At 39.2% G+C, this 15708-nt stretch overlaps 1 protein-coding gene across 1 annotated transcript; it reads left to right on the top strand.

The window, feature by feature from the left end:
- Positions 1-1806: 1806 nt before the first annotated feature.
- SEPTIN3 (septin 3) lies at positions 1807-13410 on the top strand. Its single transcript, XM_032221152.1, has 9 exons — positions 1807-1991; positions 4236-4364; positions 6083-6164; positions 7958-8095; positions 9188-9305; positions 9423-9518; positions 10531-10630; positions 12010-12061; positions 13275-13410. The coding sequence occupies exons 1-9, from the start codon at positions 1829-1831 to the stop codon at positions 13408-13410; spliced, it is 1014 nt and encodes a 337-aa protein (XP_032077043.1). The 5' UTR covers positions 1807-1828.
- Positions 13411-15708: the final 2298 nt, after the last annotated feature.

Consider the following 15708-nt stretch of genomic DNA (forward strand, 5'->3'; position numbering starts at 1 on the left):
GAGAGAGAGAGGGAGATAGATAGATAGATGATAGATAGATAGATAGATAGATAGATAGATAGATAGATAGATAGATAGATAGATAGATAGATAGAAAGATAGAAAGATAGAAAGATAGAAAGATAGAAAGAAGAAAGATAGAAAGATAGAAAGATAGAAAGATAGAAAGATAGAAAGATAGAAAGATAAAAATAGAAAGATAGATAGAAAGATAGAAAGATAGAAAGATAGAAAGATAGAAAGATAGAAAGATAGAAAGATAGAAAGATAGAAAGATAGAAAGATAGAAAGATAGAAAGATAGATAGAGATAGGTGGGTGGGTAGGTAGGTAGGTAGGAAGATGATAGATAGATGATAGATGATAGATGATAGATGATAGATGATGGATGATAGATAGAAAGATGGATGGATGGATGGATGGATGGATGGATGGATGGATGGATGGATGGAGAGAGACAGAGACAGAGACAGAGATGGATGGATGGATGACAGACAGGTAGATAGAAAGACAGACAGACAGAGATTTATTTAAGTTTGGCAACAACTCTAATGCACCCTACCACTGTGTGACTTCCAAGGGTTTGGAGAAACTGAACTGAATAAGTATTTTGTTCTAAAGACAAATATGTAAATGTATTATGCCTATGGAAGACAAGCATATGACATGGTGTACTTCCAAGAACTAAGCTGTGATGACAGGGGGAGAAAGCAAGCAAGACAGCGTCATGACTATCAGTATGGTTAACTGGAGCTGTCATCAATTTTTTGATCCTGCCCCACCACTCCCACCCCTATGGGTGCTCTTGGTGTTCTTGTTAAAAAAATGATGAAGAAAAAGTTATCTAGTAATACACAAACTGAGATTGAGAAATGATTAAAAAAAAATGCCAGTTCTGTTTGGCTTGTTCAATTAGGCTCCCACATCTGCAAATTATTTTCTATAGAAAAGTAAAGTCTGACATAAGTCTTAAACAACATTACCTGTTTATTGAAGCACGGCTGGAGATTCAGTGGAAACGGTAGTTAAAAAATAATAGGAAAAAGAATTATTCAGAGGAGGAATGCTCCTGTCAATGAATGATAAACTAAGCTTAGATAATGTTTTGGATCTTTTTCAATCTCTCAGATACACTGACCTGCAAGTTGCATAACTCCAAGCAAGGAATAATAAATTGGGAAATAGCATGGCCATTTTAATCCAAACAGTCCAAGAGAATCAAGTAGAGATAGCCGATCAATCCAAAGAACTATTTTTAGTATAGTAGTAGTAGTAGTAGTAGTAGTAGTAGTAGTAGTAGTAGTGCCGCTGCTGCTGCTGCTGCTGGTGGTGGTGGTGGTGGTGGTGGTGGTGATGGAGGAGCATGGTGGCTCATGTGGTCTGATGATTGGCAGGTTTGTGTTTGAGACCCAGTTACTGACGTATGGCAGTTTGAGCTCCAGTTCCTGCCAACCCAGCAGTTCAAAAGCAGGTAATTACAAGTAGATGGATGAATACCACTTCAGTGGGCAACTTAATGGGGACGTGAAAAGAACCCTCACAGTGAAGTCAAATTCAACAGGTGAACTGAACAGCACCATTTGAACTGGCAGTTAATGTACAGCAGAAAAAAAAAGACAGGTGGAAGTTGCCTTCCTGATGACCTGGGTCAGGCAGAGGGCAATGTCATATGTTCCTGCAAAATATCCATACTCAAGACAGGGCAAACTGGTCAGGAATATCAACCCCAGGAATCAGGGCTTATTATATTCAACTTGTTTCTGGCATATAATTTAATTTTTATTTTCCTTTCATTTGTAGGTTCAGCAGATACCAAGCCTGAAGCAGTTATGTCTGAACTGGTACCAGAGACACGGCCAAAGCCCGTAGTACCAATGAAACCTGTCAGTATTAATTCCAACTTACTGGGTTACATTGGGATTGACACTATCATAGAGCAAATGCGGAAGAAGACCATGAAAACCGGATTTGACTTCAACATCATGGTTGTAGGTAGGAAAGATTGGTACACAGGCTTGGGGTAGGAGGGACTTTATCTGGGTAACTCTTTTTGAGTACAGCATTTCTTACAAGCATGACTATTTCCTTGAGGTTCTACTTCTGCTCCCAATTGCTGCCCTACCTAGATATCATCCTAAATCTTTCTTTTGACCTAGCATTGCCTCTTATGGCAGTCAGTAACCAAGCTTAAATCAGCCTCTGCCTGGATGAATCTCTCCAAACAAGTTGACGCTATGGCTGCTTCCACATGACAGTTTTAAACTGCTTGTTTCTCTGCTTAAACCAGTTGGAAATGACATTGACAAGAGTGTTGGCCAGGCAATAATCACAGATCCTGATTGATAGATTCCCTTGCTTCCCCCGCTACCCTAGGTACTCATGCCAGAAAAGCAAACAATGTTTACTTTTGGGGGGGAGGATTTTAAAGACAATGTGGCTTTTATCCAGGGGTGGGCTTCAAAAACTTTAGCAATGGGTTCTCTGCCCCGTTGCTGTTTGGGCATGGCCATGGTGGGCGTGGCCTAGTTGGCCTCCTGCACCATGGCAGAGGAGGCATTTTTCCCCTCCCCGGGCTCCAGAGACTTTCCTTGAGCCTCCAGGAGGGCGAAAATGTCCTCCCCTGGGCTCTGCAGCCTTCCAGAAGTTCTGGGAGGGCCGTTTTTCGCCTTAGCCTCTGTGCGGGCCCTGTACTTACCTGGCATCCCGAATGGGCCACACAGAGACTCCTGGGAGGGGAGGGGGGGCAGGGTGGGTAGGGCCAGCCAGGGGAGGGGTTTGTGGGTTCTCCAAACTGGGCAGTTACTAAGCTAGAGGTTTTCCCGAATCCATGTGAACCGGCAGCAGCCCACCCCTGCTTTTATCTGAGCTGCCTCCATTGATTCCTTCTTGTGCTTGACATTTTCTCATCCAGCACAAGATGAATTCAGTTTTACTGTTCTTCCTGACACTTATGCAAGAAGAAGAACATGGCAGAACATTTGTCAATTTCACCTGATTAAAGAAAAGGGAATTGTAAAACAACAAAAACACCGTTTCAGACCACCCCAGCCTTTGGGTCCATTCATTAAACAGTCCAGCATTTTACCTGTACGTCCATGAAAATCCTTTCAGAATAGGGGACAGCCTTGCAGCTAGGCTGACACGGACATGGATATCAGTGAGCAGGAAAAAGGTCTTCCCACTGAAGTGCACGGTAGCCAACTGGAGCAGAAGTATTCGCCTACAGTGAAATGTTGTCCTACAGATGGACAGTTCAAATCGACTTGCAGAGGCGTAAAGAAAACACAGCTTTTGTGGTACAGTTGCCTTCACAGTGGACTTGAACTGCTTGGACAAAGTTACATGCTTCTGTCATCGAGAAAAAGTGGTGGGGGAGGGATGGGGAAGCATTCTCACATCAGGCAAGGAGGATGTGCAAATGAGCTTTACAGCTCTCAAACTCCATAGCCAGGCATAGGCAACAGCAATTCTGATTCCAACTTGACTGGAAGGTACCAAGTTGAGAAAAGCTGCCAGTGATTGTTTATTGTGTTTTAAACCTACCCAATGGTCGTTTTTCACTAGCAGTTTACCATTCAGCGTTTACTGTGACTGTTAAACAGAGGTCCTGCCATGCAACAGGCTGTCTGGATTATGCACGCTTTTGTGTTCTTAGGGTTGATAATCAAGTTATTGTTTTCAGGTATTTCAGACAGGTAGTTGGTCAAAATCTGATTAATGGTTAATATATCCAGTTGGTCAGTAACTTAAGTGAGGAGTGTAACGGGTGGGTTTCAAATTTTTTTACTACCAGTTCTGTGGGCGTGGCTAGGTGGGTCACTCACGCCCACACCCACTCAGTCGTGTGCCCACTCCACCTAGCCACACCCACAGAACCGGTGAAAATTTCTGTTTTGCTAGCTGGGAGGCTGGCAAAGAAGCCTTGCTTTTTCCGCCACCGTGGCTCTTGGAGGAAAGAGGCAGGGATGCCGGCCCAGGGCTCACTTTCTTTACCGCTCGCCACCTCTGCCCATGCCGGATGGAGCATTAGAAGCCAGGCCAGTCTCAGACACCTGCCCGCTCTCCCGCTGTTTTCCCACCCACTTGGCCACTGCCTCCCATTTCACCCTGCGCCCCCCCCTTCCGGCTGCAACCCAGGCCCCGCCTGGTCAGCTGGTAATAAACAAAAAAAAATACAGTAGCAATTTATACTAGGCAAATACCAATTTTGTATTGTTTGTATGTCATTTCCCCTAGGCCAAAGTGGACTTGGAAAATCAACACTTGTAAATACCCTGTTCAAATCCCAAGTAAGCAGGAAATCTTCAGGCTGGAACCGTGAGGAGAAGATCCCCAAGACTGTGGAGATCAAGGCTATTGGGCATGGTAAAAGCCAGTTCTTCCTTGAATGCAAATAATCTGTGGTTTAATGTGCCAGGCTTTTAAGCCGTTTCTTTATTGTCTACAAAAGGAATTAGGGTCAGAGCAGCAGGGCTTTCAAAAGAAGGGACTGAAATAGAACTCTTTGCCTTTTCTTCATCCAGTAACTTGGGCTCTGTCTCCCAGGAGAATGACAAGAATCTGAAAGAATTTGTTGTGTTATTCCAGTTCTAGAGGGTGAGGCGCTCAGCTAATTTTTAAAAATGATTATTTCTGTATTCTGTATATTAGTTGTAATAATAGATGAAGGGCCAGTTCCAGGGGAAATGCCAGGCTAAATAGATTCAAAATTGGCTGGTAGTCTGACAGACAAAACAGTAGTTTTCCTGGGGTAGATATGCAATGACAGAATTTTAAAATGTGAAAAGCAACCCACCTAACTTGACAAAAGGAGACCTCACTGCACTCACTTCCCTTGCTCAATTACCAATAACATGAAACTCTAAGTAAAGCAACCATACTTCCTGTGTTATTAACATAAAGGAAATATAATAATGTAAGGGACAGAGATGCTGTGATACTGGCTCACCTCTTGGCTCCCATTTCTTAAGTAACACAGATGGGTATATTACATTTGATTCCATTCTGTAGTCACAGGTTTGAATATGTATGGCTGCTTCTGTAAAGAGTATATGCAGTATATGCAAAACTTTACCATCTATATCTGCCTTTTATGCTCTATTATCATCACTAAATTTTCTGTTATTCTATACAAAATGTTGTATGTCAACTAGTGTTACTGACACGCCATTGTTTCATTTGTGTAAGTGCCTACACTATACATTAATCACAATGGTGTAATTATTATAGGAAACCTCGACGGTAAGCATGCCAGTGGTGGCACAGAGAGCCTTCTTTGGGGGCACGTGCACCATTGTCGGCTGCTCTTCTGGTTTCTGGCATGCACATGCATGCCAGCCAGCTGATCTTCGTGCATGCCGGAGCCCTGGAAACCCAAAGACCAGCTGACCAGTGTGCATGCACACACCAGCCACCTGGCCTTCGGGTTTCCAGCACACGTGAAGATCAGCTGACTGGCGCACATGTGCATGCCGGAAACCAGAAGACCAGGTGACCGGTGCTGGCATGCACACCAGCCAGCTGGTCTTTGGGTTTCTGGGGCTCCAGCACACAGGAACATCAGCTGTTCTTCAAGTTTCCTGGCCTCTAGCAGGCATTCTGGTTTGGGCACTCCGTGCCAAAAAGTTTCGCCACCACTAGTCTAGGCCATAATGGAAAATCAGGCCAGTTTTATAGAAGCTTTGGAAGCACTGATATATCCGAAAGACCTAATTTATACATCTCTGAAAAGTTGGTTCAGTCTAGTATACCATCCCTGTTACTTATTCCACCCACCCTTGTAGGACATATTCGGGAATGTACAGTATTATTCAAGCATAATCCTACCTGAATATATCAAAACACTGAAATTGGTCCCTCAATATTATTTTGGAAACCAACTGATTGTTATTGTGTATGTATGTATGGGAGGGTTTGCCTAGCTGCATACAATTTTATACATATTATAGGTGTGAAGAGATAGACTGTCCGTATGTACATAAATAAAAGTGTGTGTGTGAGAGGGAGGAAGGGAGAGAGAGAGAGGAAGAGAGATGTATATTTTGAAAATGTAACAGCAACATTTCCACCCCACCCAACCCCAGTTATTGAAGAATGTGGTGTCAAAATGAAGCTGACGGTTATTGACACTCCTGGATTTGGTGACCAGATCAACAATGAAAATTGGTAAGTATTTTCATTTTTCACTGATTTTCTGTTTCAATCTAACTTTCGTTTCCTCCTCATGTAAGTAGAGAAGTGGGTAGACTTTAAATATAGTAGAATTCTCATTTGCAAATTCTGATTAGCAGGCACAGACAGACCCACATATTTTCAGAAATAGCATACAGAAATATAGTATCTGCCTTGTACTCCAAATTACTCCAAACTATAGTTTTGATGATATGATGACATTTACTAAACAAATGCCAATAGGAAAGATTTAACACAGATAGTCCTTGACCTATGAGAGTTCATTTAACAATGGTTCAAAGTTATGATGCTTTCCGAAAAAGTGATTTACAACCTATTCTCAAAATTAAAACTGTTGCACCCAGTGGTGGGATTCAAATAATTTAATAACCAGTTCTCTGCTCTAATGACGAGCTGGGTAGGTGGGGCTCGGTGGTCATGTGATGGTGGTCATGGCCAACTCAACGTCACTCACGTCGATGGGCGCTTTGCCTTAGCTGTCACAATGTAATAAGGGTTAACCGGAGAGGCCATTTCTGTAAGCAGGGCAATAAAGATTAGGCTAGAAACAACACCAGAATGTTTCCTTCCTGCCTTCCTTAGCCCTGGAAAGTGGAAAAAAAGAAAATGAGATTTCTTCCAGCAGCCGGTTCTCTGAACTGCTTAGAAAGTTAACAACCTGTTTTCCCGAATAGGTGCAAACTGGCTGAATCCCACCACTGGTTGCACCTCCCCTGCAGTCACATGATTACAATTCAGGCACTTGGCAACCAGCTGGCATTTACAATGGTTGTGGCATCCTGTGGGCACAATCATGATTTGCAACCTTCCCAGCTGACTAAATGGAGGAGCTAGATTTGCTTAATGGCCATGTTTTATTTAAGAACCACAGTAAAATGTCATAAAATCAAGTCCAGTCCCAATTGTGGTTGTAAGTCAAGGACTATCGGTGATTTCATATTGGGTAAATTATTTTTAACAACTGATTTACTGATCACAGTAGGTTAATTTCCTTCTAAGTGGTCACACTAGTGGAATTATAAATCCCTTCAGTGTGGATTACTATGCTGCCAATATGAAGAGCAGTTGGGAAACTGCTATATTTTAAAGTTGAAGTGACTTAAAGACTATTAGTATTTTTGAGGAAAGGTTCTACCACCATAAGCATCATTATGCTTATTGCATTGCTAAATGACCAATTGGACATGCTGCATAAAGGACCCTACTTCAATATGAAAAACATGTGTTACTCCAGAGCCCCAAGCTATTAAAGCAATTTTGAATTTCTATCTTAACATACATGAAAATATCACAAATAATTTCAGAGAACATACAGAAAATAAATTTAGCATTAGTACATTTCAGCCGTTTTAGCAATTTCAAATAGATATTTATTCCATGATCTATAAAATTATCCAACTACCTTTCATGCTACATTATTTGTTTTGTTTTGTTGCTCATAAAGCATGATCTACTATATTCTGTTCCATACATGATATATAAAGTACCTCAGTAATTTGTTATAATTGGGCAAATCTGGTGATACATTACAAAATACAGAGATTCTAAAATCTAAATCTGAAATCATATTAGCAGGATCCCAATTTCATTTTGTAATATTAGTTAAATGAGAATGTCAGATTATTAGGCTATAAAATGGACCTTGCCAAAATTGTTTTGGTCTTATAAAATTGCCTATGGTTTGTTTCCTCTCCAAAACCTATTAGCGCCTGTCAGAATATGAAATGAAAGATTGTCTATCTGCTTCTTCTCTTCTGCTTGCTTAGCTGGGAGCCCATTGAAAAATACATCAATGAGCAATATGAGAAATTCCTGAAGGAAGAGGTGAATATTGCCAGAAAGAAACGAATCCCAGATACAAGAGTCCACTGTTGCCTCTACTTTATCTCTCCCACAGGCCACTCGTATGTATTTCTCCTAGTTCTGGGGCTGGTCCATAAGATGAGGAGGGGGGAAACTGTCACTGATAGGTTTTATTAATGGAGAAAAAATACTCTCTTGGAACTGACAGGATGCAAGAATAAATTACCCCTGTAACATTCCAGCCAGCTAAGACTTCTAGGTCAGCACAGATTCCGTGGTAATATTTCTTCCAAAGGTGAAAAAAAGAAAGTGGTAACCTTCAGTCGAAGTAAAATCCATGCTTGAGATATGTTGCATCTCTATACTTAATTATGCATATGAAGAGCTAGAAGAGCTATTCCTATTCATTATAATTATTATGTGCAATTTTCCAGGACAGAATATTTTTAAGGCTGGCTCATATATGAAAATTTCAAAATTCAAGTGTACTGTAGGTGAACACAATGTTTCTAGATATTTAATATGTATAAATGTATTAATATGTGTGATCACACAGATGTAATTACTTTACCAGCTCTATCTGTAGTCTTTAATAACTGCTATCAGTTATGATTGCCAACAAGAATTGTACTTGGCAAAACAGGCACTTATGTAATCATATTTAGCACTTTACCTCAAGGTGCCTGAGGTTTTCTCTTGCTTATTTTCAATTCCTTGAAGCTTTTATGCTTAGAATTTATTTTTTTCTTTTCTCTGCCAGTCAAAGTTGTTTTTGATGCCCATAAATTATTAAGAAATGGTCTGGAGTCACAGATAAGTTACCCTGTTTTCCCCAAAATAAGACTTCACTGGATAATAAGACCAATTAGGCTTTTGAGCACACGCGCTAAAATAAGCCCTCCCCAAAAATATTTAAACACAGCAGCAGCCATGGGTGACCACACTTACCGCCTCCTGCACTTCAAAAATAATAAGACCACCCTGAAAATAAAGCTAAGCTCTTATTTTGGGGTCAAAAGAAAATAAGACCCTGTCTTATTTTGGGGAAAACATGGTAGTTTCCTGTATCTTATCCCCCACCTTCCAAACTGGAATGAAATACATTAGAGGAATTAATTTTATTAATTATTATTAAATTGATATAAGCATAAGGTGCTTTTCTTCATAATTGTCTAATCATCTTTTTCCTGCAGTTTACGACCTTTGGATATGGAATTTATGAAACATTTGAGCAAAATGGTAAATATTATTCCAGTTATTGCCAAGGCAGACACCATGACTCTGGAAGAAAAGATTGAGTTCAAACAGAGGGTGAGTCTCCCTTGGGAAAGCACCTAGCAAACCACACAATCCAGATGTTTTTCTGAATTGGGTCAAAAATGCTATATGGTTGCATAAACTTTTCAGCCTGAATTTTTTTTTAACCAGGTCCGTAAGGAACTAGAAGTCAATGGAATTGAATTTTATCCCCAGAAAGAGTTTGATGAAGATCTTGAAGACAAAGCCGAGAATGACAAAATCAGGGTGCGACATTTATAATCCCAATTGACCTTTTTTTAGTAGGTTCTGAGGTTTTAACCTTACATAAGGGGTTTTTGTAGTTTTTGAGAAGATATAAACTTTAGATTTTTATAAACTATTATTTCTACTAGAGATGAAAATTAGATCATAAGTAGCTTTTAGGGACTGAATCCAAAGTTGGAATATAAGGAATTTTCATCCTTACATATATTTGAAATGCATGCATTTAGTGAGGGAGTATAATTTTTTAAAATACATTTTTACAAACTTATTTAATTATTGTTAGTATAGACATATTTATGTGCTGCCATTTTATTTCTTAAGATGCTTAAAGGAATCATTAGTATGCAAATATATTTTCCATTATACATTGCAGAGAGAGAAACTAGCAATGACAGTTTGTATACACATATTATTCTATAAAGCAGTGGTAGGTTGCAGGCAGTACACCCCAGTACGGGCGTACCGGAGCCTGCCCGGAGCACCGAGTACTGTTCCGGTACAGTGCTCCAGAGGCCCTGCCCGCCCTCCCACACTCCTTACCTGTCTTTAAACCCTTCTGCCCTTCCATGCATACATATGGCACATACAGTGCCTGTGTGATGCTCCGCCGAGCAACTGGAGCGTCATGGAGGCTTGCGGAGGTATTGCTAGATGGTAAGATGCATGCGTGCGCTGCACGCATTCATGTGGAGGATGCCGGGCCCCGTTGCAACCGTACCGACGGCAATGGGATCCTGAACCCACCACTGCTATAAAGATACATGTGATACAAAGGTGAAATGGAAAGAGCCAAATCTTCACTTAGTTATGAAAGCCAGCTGGGTGATTTTGGGCCAGTCACTGTTTCTCTTGGCCCAAGACACCTCGCAGGGTTGTTCTTGTGAGGAAAATAGGAGGGTGGATATATTATTTGTAAAAATAATAAAGGTGGGATACAAACAAACAAAAAAATAATAAAATCATCCTTAGTTATACTGGAAAGAAGCAACTTAATTTCTATGTGTATTTTCAGCAGGAAAGTATGCCATTTGCTGTGGTGGGCAGTGACAAAGAGTATCAAGTGAATGGGAAAAGAGTCTTAGGGAGAAAAACACCTTGGGGAGTCATTGAAGGTACATGCATGATTGTTCTGTAATTTCTTATTTAGATGTCACTATAATGCAAATGCTAATGGTAGCAGCCAGTCTGCAAATGGTACCAATTGCATTTTTTGTGAAGATTTTTCACAAAAAAATCAATGACCTACAACATGTACACTATCTGCCACAACTTATTAAACTGTATTCATTAGATAGTCATGATTTGGATTAATACATTGAGGGATGCTTACCCGAAATATTGAATCATGAAATAGGAAAATACAGCAGTATTTTCAAGGGTGAATTTTCTATAAAAAAATGAGGGGGGGAGGGGGTAAGCAGGAAAAATATCAGTTTTTAATTTTAAATATACAAGAAGAATCTCAATTAATGAATAAAAGCTTGATATTAACATTTAAATGTTTTAAGCACTAGGAAGGATAATATATGATAAATTCTAACACTCAGGAAGCTTTTTAAAATGTGACTCTTTTGAGTCTGAATTAGGACACAAAAATTGGACTGGTACCTGAATAGATTACTTTTTTGTTTGGATGATGTACGACACCATGATTTTACTAGAGAATTAATGTTGATTATAATTTCTGATATCTTAACCTTTTAGGCTTAGTGAAATTTTGCTTTGTGTTCATGTTATGGTTTATAAATCTTTTAAAACCATGTAACTGAATTGACATAAAATAATTGTTAATAAATAAGAGTTGTTAAAAGAATGAGTGAGAAAAAAATGTGGTAAGAGGCAAGTGAACGCAAATTTATCCTCGCAAATCTCTGCTCCAATTGCTTTCACTTGCTTTCTGAATATTTTTTGAACTTTTGCACAGCAGTCCATATGATTCAGGTGGTTCTCCCAATCATCAGAAAAACGTTTTTGATAAACCTGAGGGCATAGGGCTCTATACACAGAAGTTCCTGGAAAAGCATTTTCTCCCTAGTCTTCTAGGAAGGGGTATTTTTGTTTTAGATCCAATCCTGACAGGCGTGAAAGACCAGGTCACTTGAGAAGGTTACTGATATATTGCTAAAAACCTATGCATAAGAATCTTATCAACTAATAGTCAGCACCTGGTTAGAGTTAGGTAAAAATCAATAGCACTGGGGGGGGGGGGAGGTTAAATTTAGTTTGCTTGTGGCTATGTAATAATTCTAGTTTGAAAAGATTCCTTAACTCTGCCCCCAGGTTCTGCCATTCCTTCTAAGGAATTCTTGTGAAATGTTTTATGGAATCCACTACCATTCAGATAATGTGAGACCTAAGAATGGCAAGATATCCTCTTACATTAGTGCTGCTTCAGGCAAGGATTGGCCTTCAAGATTTCCATTTAGTTTTTGTGATTCTATTACTGTATTCTTATCCAAATTATGATAATTGTAATTTCATTTATTTACAGTGGAAAATCTCAACCATTGTGAATTTGCTCTACTACGAGATTTTGTCATTAGGTGAGAATAATTTTTAAATATATTGCCTATTCAACTGGAATAATTTACTGAAATAAACTGAAAAAATTAAATAAGCTATTGCCACACTATAGCATTAGTAATTTCAAATAGTTAAAATGACCTATCATACCTCAGAGACTATATTTCCAATAAAGAACTTGCTATCTCCTCCCAGCTTGCATAAAATGAGAACAAATGAAGTAATAAAAAGGGAAGGTGTAAATTTTTTTTTTTCTCAGTTGCTCCCGATTGGTTATAGTTCATTAGGCTGGCTAGATTTTTCATGAGTACAGTATAGGATAAATAACTTAGAACAAATAAAATATTTCTTCAAATAATAGACACTTAAGAAATGTTCTGCCACAAGATGTGATAATGTCTTACAGTTGTGGTTACATTCTAAAAAGGGTTACATAAATTTATCAATCATATATGACAATCCTGAAAGATGAAAATGCAGGGAAATGGTCTTTTAAACAAGGTAAATATAAAAGTTAATATTGTTGGATAATTTTGAACATTTGCCATATTAAATAAATAACTGAATAGGAACGTGTTGTGGCCCAGCAGGTGCCGTTGGAGCTGCCACCAGACTCCAACAGCGAGGGTACCTCTGAGTCGGCTCTGGAGGAGGTGAAGGACCCTAGACAGGGTTCCGACTCCGAGCAGGGCGCAGAGAGGCTGGTTGGCCACCAGGAGGCACCTGAGCCTTGGACCAGTGGGGAGGAGACAAGGGAGAGTGAGCCAGAGGCCAGTAGTGAGTTGTTCCTGGATGCACGCCATCGAAGAGCTATTAGGGTCAGGAACAATTACGCAATTACAGGAGGTGATTGTACTCAGCTGGTGGTCATTAGGCTCCCCTCCAGACTATAAAAAGCTACTTGTGCATACGGCCCTTTGCAGAAGTCAACGCAGGATTGAATGTCTGAGGACAGTACTAGGAGCTTGGCAGGCTGGATTGCTGCCAAGCCTTATCTGTGTTTATTGCTGCCTGAGTTTGTCTGAGTTGCTGCCAAGGTCCTTATCTGTTTGTTCTGCTTGGCTTTCAGCCACTGAGGTTTTGGTGTCTTGCTATTAAAATACATTCCAGTTAAGCTTGTCTTGGCATTCGTTACTGGATGGAGGAGGGGATCAGAACAGGAACATATGTGCTCTTGTATTTCTGTGTTGTAACAATTTGTCTTCTTTCACTTTTTTTTCACTTGTTCTTCAGGACCCACCTTCAAGACCTAAAAGAAGTCACTCACAACATCCACTATGAAACTTACAGGGCGAAACGACTGAATGACAATGGAGGACTCCCCCCAGTGACCGTAGAGACAGAAGAAAATCATGAAAGCAATTTGTGAATGATCAATATTGTTATCTGTTGTTTCAGAAGCATATTAACTATTTCTTTCATTCTATTCATTCTTTTTATTTGAATTCAGGCCTCTCTTAGAAGCATATGGAATATCCTTCATGAGTGCATGGGGGAAAGAACATGGATATGGGTTTCCCACTTTCCCTATATGTCCTCATCTTGTTATGGTTGGTTGCACAATCAGTCAGATGTTTAGACTGGATTTGGCATTTTTGTCCATCATTATTATTTTTTATTAATTTTGTACACGAAATTCTAGTCTTCCATTGTTTTCCAGTACTCAGTTGTGCACCCTGATTGTGGGAACTGTAGAAAAATCCTGGACGTGACGCAAACTGTGAGAGCATGTGAAGGTCCTCCAAGGGTTGGTAGGAAATGAGATCAATTTGCTGCAAGCAGTGTGGTGAAAACAGAGACATACTTTGGATGCAAGCTTTCCAGGTCTGGATACTTTGCATTGTGGTTGATGGTTTGTGTTATAAATTCACTTCTCAATGTAGAAATGTTAAAGTTAGACTGAGGTTGGGATCTTACAGGCACTTCTGTAATAGTAAGTGTAATGAAATCAGTGGGAGGAATTAGTTGCCAAGTAAATGTGTTTAGTTAGAATTAATAAGCAAGTGTAGATAACAATGTCAAGTTTTTTACCTTTCTTTCTCATTATCATAGAAGGCAAACTATTATAGAGAAATAAAAGCTAATCTGGAAATATTGTTTTCTTAGGACAGGGGAAATAACATTTTTAACAGTATCACAATATTCCTTAAATCACCATTATAGATTCATACATACATACTGTCCACTCCCCAAAATCTGGCACATGGTATTGTCAGACCTACCGTAATGAAGTTTTAACATTACAGTAATGGAACAATTCCTCTAGGTGTCTGAGGCAGCTGGAAAGGAAACAATGCAACATTTCCAAGTGTGCCTTTTTGCCCTCTAACCCACAGACTATGGGAAAAATGCTGTAGCTGTTCCATACTAAGAATATTTAAGGCATTTTATCTTTCATCCTAAAATGTGGCATTTTAATTCTGACTCGGATCCTTGTAAGTTTGCCTAGAGACAGTCAGCTTTCATTCAACTGCAAATTGTACTGCTGATTTCCAAATATGGAATTTGGCCAAAGTAATCTAATCCTTAGAATTTCTACTTTGTTCTCTTTTTTAAGCAAAAGCGGGTAACTAGTTTATATGTTCAAATTCTGTGAACTGCACAGAAAACAGAAGTAACTTGTGAGGATCAGAATTTCACTGCCACATACAGAGCCACCATGTTTGCTGTTTCATGCTGTCTCTCAAAATATCACCATTGCAATCCCACTTTTTTTTTGAGGGGGGGGGGAAATAGACCTCTTTCATTTTTAAATGTGCATATCAAGGTCAAATGTTCCTTCTATGGAGTTCTCCATAGTGGAAATTACCTAACAAAAACATTAAACAATGGAGAGAACAAAAGAAGCTGCTTTCAGCTGAATCTGATGACTGTCCCATCCAGTTCTGTATGATTTGTCTTATTTGGCAGTGGCTTCCTAGGTGTTGAAGCAGGAATTCTTCCCATCCAATCCTGAAGAAGACAAGGATTGAACCCAGAATTTACAAGAAGAGTGTCTGCTCTGTTATGGAGCTATGGCCTTTCCCTATCATAAAATATATCACAGAAATATTAAAAATGGAATAAAATTTGTAGCTCGTGTTATATAATTTATTGCTTAATTCAAACAATTCTTAATCACCAAACACTAAATTAAGAATCAAAGTTTAATCAGTAAAACTAAAGTTCCGTGCATTAAAAATCTCCTTAGGAAGGATATTTTATTGAATTGGAGCCACAACAGCAAAAATCCACTGAAAATTCTTGAATTAACAAATGATTAAAATCTGATCACGAATGGGGCAGAAGAGATCATCACAATACAGAAAAGTTGTCTGTAAATTCATCCATAGAATGTTTTCAGTCCTTCCAAATAGGTTTTTGGTTATAGCAACCTGGAGAAATTAACTGCCACATATCAAGTTCTACAAAGTACAATATACATGCTTTTTTTGGAGTAAGCATAACTATGTTGTATATAATAACTACTTAAATTAACAAACTCAATCAAAGAATAAGTCCCTTGATTATTTGTTCCTAGCTTAGATAAATGTCAAGTCTCCTCTGAGTTAAGAGTAATGTATTTTTCTTTTCAAAAAAATAGTATAGAAGTGGTTTGCCAATGCCTTCTTTTCAGATATTTTTTTATTTCATAGTCTGGTTTAGTCCAATGGAATTTAATCCTCTT

The sequence above is a fragment of the Thamnophis elegans genome, chromosome 7, assembly GCF_009769535.1.
Source record: "Thamnophis elegans isolate rThaEle1 chromosome 7, rThaEle1.pri, whole genome shotgun sequence".
NCBI classification, from domain to species: domain Eukaryota; kingdom Metazoa; phylum Chordata; class Lepidosauria; order Squamata; family Colubridae; genus Thamnophis; species Thamnophis elegans.

What these genes read in the sequence shown, in the direction of transcription:
- SEPTIN3 (XM_032221152.1), top strand. Translation starts at nt 1,829, where the DNA reads ATGTCTGAACTGGTACCAGAGACACGGCCAAAGCCCGTAGTACCAATG. An exon ending in CTTCAACATCATGGTTGTAG is followed by an intron (nt 1,992 to 4,235) that starts GTAGGAAAGATT and finishes CATTTCCCCTAG; the next exon opens with GCCAAAGTGGACTTGGAAAA. An exon ending in ATCTCTCCCACAGGCCACTC is followed by an intron (nt 8,096 to 9,187) that starts GTATGTATTTCT and finishes TTTTTCCTGCAG; the next exon opens with TTTACGACCTTTGGATATGG.